The 6,809-nt window shown below is 39.7% G+C and overlaps 1 protein-coding gene across 2 annotated transcripts in view; it reads right to left on the bottom strand.

Moving 5' to 3' along the window:
• Nucleotides 1-1,556: 1,556 nt before the first annotated feature.
• ILRUN (inflammation and lipid regulator with UBA-like and NBR1-like domains) overlaps nucleotides 1,557-6,809 on the bottom strand; it is a 31,834-nt gene continuing 26,581 nt past the window's right edge. Inside the window, exons 5-6 of one of the 2 annotated variants that reach the window (XR_014512572.1) lie at nucleotides 3,982-5,780; nucleotides 1,557-3,899 (exon numbers count right to left, since the gene is read on the bottom strand). Coding sequence is in view for 1 of the 2 variants with exons in the window: in XM_083445916.1 (XP_083302042.1) it covers nucleotides 5,745-5,780 (36 nt within the window). In the remaining variant the exon portion in view is untranslated. Of the gene's footprint in view, nucleotides 5,781-6,809 lie in introns of both variants that reach the window. The other variant, XM_083445916.1, reaches the window with a different exon arrangement.

The raw sequence follows: 6,809 nt of genomic DNA, 5'->3' as shown, positions 1-6,809 counted from the left end.
TGGCAGATCTCTTAAAGATATTTCTGTAGGTTGTAGTCATTCTAATTCCATAGAATTCACATTGCAATACAATAAAATACAATATATGAAATGAAAGCAATAAAACACAATAAAAAATCAGTATGAATACTCAGTGTGAGGAGTACAAATCCAAACACCACGTGAAGAAAGTTCATGGACCACTGGTAGTTCATTGGCAACAGTTTGGGAAACCTATTCTGCAGTGATTGCCAATGTCTCTCTGGGGCTTCAGGCAAGGGTTTATCTCTCACCTCTACCTGGAGATGCTGGGGATCAGGCATTAGATCTGAAGGCTAACAGCCCTTCCCCAATGATCACATTATGCATACTAGTATCACACACTCTAAGGGAGCAGCCATTTTGAAAAGTTAAGTACAGTAGCTGTGCAAGGGAGTCATGCCTGGCCCAAGTCTCCTGTCAATTACATGTGGAAATGTGTGACACAGTCATTGAACAGGGACGTTCAAGGTGGTTCTTCAAGGACTCGCTAAAAATTCATCACTTTCTCCAGAAATTTAATTTCTAATCCAAAAGGTTATGGTAATTTATGCTGAAATCAGTTTCAACACAGATTTTTTAAATACAAGTGCTTCGTGGCACTTGTATGTATTGCAATATTTTGGGGGGTGGGTGGAGAGAAAGGCTGTATATATGTATACAAACAAATGGTGAGAACCATGTGCTATGTTGGCAGTGGGGAACCTCCAGAACATGGGCCAAATTAATCCTGTGAAGATGTTTTCCCCAAATCATACCCCATCCCTGACATCATATGCAGTGTTAAGTGTTGAGCAGGTAAAGAATGTGGCTACAAAGGAACAATTTGAGCACTGAAGTATGCCCCTTGCTGTCAGTGCCAACCTGACAAGCCCCTGACTTGGATCTTCAAGTCAGGACTTGGATCTTCAAGTCAGAACAAGCTGGAATGTGTGCAGAAGAAGGGGACTAAGGTGTTAAAGGGTCTGGAAACCAAGCCGGTTGTCACAGTTGGGTATGTTAAGCCTAGATGACAGAAGCCTGAGAGGTGATATGCTAGATATCTACAAATATCTCAAAGGCTGTCATATGGAGGACAGGGCAAACTTAGCATAGGACCTGAAAAAATAGTTTCGATTTTTTTAAAAAGAAGATATTGACTAAACATTAGGAAGAACTTTATGAAGGTAAGAGCTGATCGACGGTGGAACGGACTACCTTGGAAGGTGGCAGATACATCTTCACTGGAGGTTTTTAAGCATGGATGGCAATCTGTCAGTGATTCTTTAGCTGTGATTCCTGCACTGTAGGGGATGGGCTAGATGTCCTTGGGATCCCTTCCAACTCCAGTTCTATGATTCTATGAAGGCACAAGACAGCACCCTAACCACAATTCATTTTATTTCCTTTATTAAGCACAGAGTTTTCAGCTCAGTCCTGGCTTGCATGATACTCCCCGACAAATGGGAAAGAAGGAAAGTAAAGTGGGAACCATTTAAACCACGAAAAGGCACTGTAGGTCCAAGCTTTGGTCATTCAATAAAAACTCAAGTATAAGATTGTTTTGTGTTAATTTAATCATACAAATATTCATTTATACATTAAGGAAAAAGCATCTTTGTTTTCCCCCACAATGTGCTATTACAGGATTCTTCCCAGACTCAATGAAGCAACACACATCCTGCTCTACACATGCACTCCCCCCAGAGAGAATAAAGACAGGCTGCAGAATCAACCACTCACTCACACAAGAGAAAAAACAATGGAAACCCAGACATGGGACAGCGTGCATTTCTTAGCCCCAGGCTTCTCCGGCTACACTTGTACCTATAGAGATTCAAGACGCACTCATCTGCAGCTGGGGGGTGGGATGAATACACATTCCCAAATCCCTGAGGCCTTAGGATACACCTTTCACCTGCCCCAAATAGGAGCAACAACACAGGCCCAACCTGACAGTGCAGGCTTAGCACCCATCCCCAAACAGAGACAGAGCTTACTTGCACCCACTAAGGCTCAAAGCCAGCTCAGTTTCCTAGTGAGAAGACTGGGTGCTCTTGCCTCCCAGGCACAGTCACATTTTCAGATGCAGAGGTTGCCAGCACATTTTCAAACCCAACAGCTTGGGTTACAGTTTAATCTGCATTAAAATTAAAATAAAAAAAGAACGCTGCAAACAAATGAGAAATCCAAACTTCCCTTTGTTAAATTAAAATTACTTCTTCCTCCTCGGGAATCCATCATTTCTTCCAGAATGAGAACCACTAGGGAAATGGCCAGAGGCAACCACACTTGTTACATGAAGCAAGCTAAATTTGGGGGAGCAAGAATCAGTCACATTTCAGGAACAGGGATAGGGGTCAAGCAATGCTTAGCTTCCTCCATGTCCAAGCAGTATCACTTTGGTAAAAAGGGTTATTTTATTCACAACGTATTTTTACAGATCATGCAAGAGGGAACGAGAGGCATATACACGATAATATTTGAAGTGGGTAAGAGTGTTTGCCAATATGTGCATTTTAAAGCTATGAGTGGCTCTCTGATTCCTGTAATTGCAACAAAGCAATCTAAATACCCATGCCACTTCCACACTCAGAAGTCTACACTGTTTCCCCTACATGTGATTATATCTGTACAGAAGTGTTGTGTGTTAAACCTAGGCACTGGTTAGCATTGCCACCTTTTTCTCACAAAGGGGTTGTGCCTTTATGACATTCAGCTATTCTGCAGGTACAGCCACCCCCCATTACTAAACCTCCATGCTATGCAAAGCTACATCTACTGTGTTTCTGCTTCCCATGCTGTTGAAGCCATAGGCCATCTGTTGAGGAAAGGGGGAAAGGTGGCAGCTTCCCCTGATAATTATGAAGCTAGTATTATGCATTTGTGAAAATCAAACCTTTATGCTTAGGCACAAAAATGTCTTGCTCTCCTTAGCTGTCTGAAAGTGCTGCTCCCAAGCAAACATGATTTTGGCTTCCGCCATTTCAGTGGCTCCAAAATCATCAAAAATGCATTAAAAACTAATGAATTTAAAATCAGAGTTCCAAGAAGCTCCATGAGTAATAAAGGAGGTATTGTAAAAAGAGAAGAATATTTGAGAAAAGAAACGAGACACAAAACAGTGAGCATTTTAAACATCCTCCCATTGTCATCACTGAAGGGATTATCACTCAAATCAAAATACCTGCAAACAGGTATGAGCCCTTTGTAACTATTTATACAGAGATCATCCCTCCCTCCCCCCCAGAGAGGAATGTTTATCCCCAGAAAGATCTCAGAAACTAGTGACAGTAAAGAGGACTACTTTTACTGCAACCAAGCTGGGCCCTGGCTGTGATTTCTGCTTTCTTCAGTGGAACTGATTCATTCATAAAAGTCACCAGCACTCAAAAGATGAGATAGTATTTGAGATGACTTACAGGAAATCGTCATCCCTACTTGCTGTAAAAGAACAGTAGTTGGCAGTAAATATCAGTTTTTGCTCTGCACTATGAAAAAACTAAAGTCTCCACAATGTTTGACAGTTTGGATGGTGAGGTTTCTGAATACCTAACTTGGTCTAAAGAGAAAACTGAATCTGTTTTAACTTAGCTTACCATAGTAGCTGCCAGTTGTTGCCATTGACTTCCAATGTTGCCACCAGAGGTTACTCTCTCTCACACACACACTCATCTCAAAAAACCATACAGTGTACTCAGTCTTTTCTTTGCGTATCAAAAAAGTTGCTTGCCCAGAGCAGGAAAAATAAATAAAACCAATAATCGTGACTAATGCTATACATAATCAGTTTCTACACCTTATTTTGCATCTGAATAATATGCTGCTTATGATGATTAAGATAAGAATTTGGGGAGCCAAGCTGGGGGAAAGTTAAAGGAAGGCATTCCATAGTTTCTACACTCCCATAATTTATCCTCTCAGATGAATCCCTTGCAATCATTTCTCCCAGTGTTCATGGCTATGGTCATAGATAAACTATACTCTTCAAATTAGTTGGGATGCAAAAAAATTATACAACTTCTTCAAAAGTGAAAACATCAAATTAGATGCTGAGCTGGCCTAGAAGACTGAATACCTACACATGTGCCTACTAGGATCCTAGTAGTGTGTGTGTGTGTGCGCGCGCTCTGATGGGAAACAGGGTTGTGGTCAGCTATACAGAAGCATACAAAGGCCTCGTATGCAAATCAAACCAACAAGGTAGCTCAAAGCATGTTACTTCAGGCCTTGCATTACCCCCATCAGTACATACTCATACTTCCACTATCTCAGACCAGGGAGTTTGATCTTCTAAGTGACATGAAAGGAAGGAGGCATTGCATATTATTCTATCTTTGGCAGGTGGCTGCTGTGGCCTAGTTCAAGTTTTTGAATTAGACAGAACCCCCCTCCTCCTTGAACCGATGCAAAACCCAAGAGTTTCAAGAGACCATGCTCTGCTAATTCTCTATGGAATTGGACAGATTGGCCTCAATTATATGGCTATCATTCTTCATGGGCTATACGCAGTTAAATCTTAAACAGTTCCACACCCTTGATACATACACATACACACACACACACACACACACACACACACACACACGTCTATAAATCAAAGTGTTCAGAGATCAAACAAGCTGATAAGCAGAAGGAATTGCTGTGAATGGCTGCTGATGGTTCTTCTTTCTCCCATATGTTCAAAGCAATTTGGTCTCTGCCAACAAGCTAGTTATTTTTTTATCACTGAAGACTCAAAGTAATCATTCCAATATAAAACAGAAGATGTGAAATTTACATCTTAGAAGTGTCATGGAAATTTAATAATTGGTGCTCTACCACTCCGAAAAATAATTTTTCTTCTTGGCACAAAAGTGACATATACATGCATAGCTGTCTCAAAGACAGTTACCGTACATTAATGAACATGGGAATATTTCAATATGCTAACTGTCCAGGGCAAACTTTGGAATTTAAATAAGAGCATGTGCCACAATCAAAGCACAAGACACCCCTCTTGCATCACCTCAGTGTTTTTACCCTCTTGACATTCTTGCCCTGCACAACGAATGGCAAAACTGGGTCTGAGCAACCAAACAGAAAAGAACTAGCAGATGACTAATGCACACCATGCCCAGAAGAATGATACCAAAAGCAGAATAAAGGCAAATAACCAAAAGAAAGAAAGGGGGAAAAAGACATCATTAAAATTTATGGATCTGGATATTGATCAAGCTAGAAATTAATACCATCTGACAAACAAATAGCTGCACTAACCAAGAAAATGCTAAGCAAGCTTCCATTTCATAGCAAGCACATCTCCATAAAAATGCACGCTGTCCCTTTTTAAAAAAGTTATGAACAAGGAACGAAAAATTAACATTTGCTCAGACTACAACCTCTCTGTAGGCAAAATAATTTCTTTTAAAAAGAGATGGCTTTTCCATTTTAATCTTTTTTTAAAAATTTCTTTTAGGCTACCTAATTAACTGTGACAATGACTTCTAAACAAAACATTGGTGTATTTTTCTCTCTCATAGCACTGAACAGCACTCCTGAAATTCAGCATTCACACATGCATACTTTAGTTTTGTTTTTTTCTGGAAACAACTAGTCTTAAGTTATTGTTTGTTTTCTTCTTATCTCAGGATATGGAGACCAAGAAGGGGGTTCATGTTGTATCTTCTATAAGCCATAAGAACTCCCCCTCCCTCCCAAGTCCATTCTTTGTCAAATTCTCTTCTCGACGATACCCGTTTTTGTTTTTAAGACTGTCCAAAGGGATAAGGACCGTGAAAACCCTGGAAAAGAATTAGAGACAAAAATTAATTTCAGAAAGGGGAATAAACTAAGCAATGTCTGTTCCAATGTGACCACAACATCCCAAGGGTATGAAATCAACCTATGTACTAAACCCATTTATCACTTTTTACAAAGGGTCATACAATTCACTTCATTTTATTTTATTCTATTCTATTCTGCATTTCAATGCTACATTTCAATGTCTACACAGTCAAAACATATTCCCTTGCCACCTGTCATACTAAGCCCAAAGAGGAATCTAAAACACTGACAAAATCATTGAAGTTCCAGTTTGGGATATTAAATACTTTCAAGGGGTTTGGTATAATGAACTCCTGGAATGCTATAACAATGCAATTAAGTTCCCTACATGGCTCTTTAAATCTTTAAAGCTCATGTTCATGAACCAAAAACAGTCCTAGCCCCAACGGTTTATGCACAAACAAAACTGCTCACTAGGCTTAAAGATTGATTCTGTCTCCCCAGTCAAAGATGCCATATTGAGTTGCAGACCTCATGCATGTTTTGTGGCAAGCCGGAATTGGCAGTATTAGCAGAGTTGACCTTCTTCACATTCCAAACCATGCATACAATAAACTTTCAAAAGCCTATTTGCAATAAGCCAACATCACATGACTTAAACCAAGGTAGGCAGCACTAATATAAGCCACACTTCTACAGGTTTTCAATTATGGCTATTCATTAGCTGGCCACCATTGGTAAAACAGGCACAAATTAATTTCTAAATTATGACCATATATAATAAGAGGCATATAAACCTATCATTTCCAATCCACAATGTTTCAGCCACTCTTTACTCTACTAAAGCATCATTCTGAAACAGTGCATTCTTCAAATAAATCTCCTCTAAAATACAAATGGCATCATCATATTTGTTTTCTACCTTAACTCACCTCTGGCATACATTTCAAATGCTAGGACAACATTCAGTTTTTAGGCTCTGAAAGACCAAGCACCCAATAGCAATTTATGGATATTTTTTACCAGAACCCCTACTAATATGAAGC

Source organism: Podarcis tiliguerta (assembly GCF_965153285.1).
Source record: "Podarcis tiliguerta genome assembly, chromosome: 6".
NCBI lineage: Eukaryota > Metazoa > Chordata > Lepidosauria > Squamata > Lacertidae > Podarcis > Podarcis tiliguerta.
The sequence above is the reverse complement of the archived record's forward strand: the minus strand, read 5'-3'. Positions and strand labels throughout refer to the sequence as shown.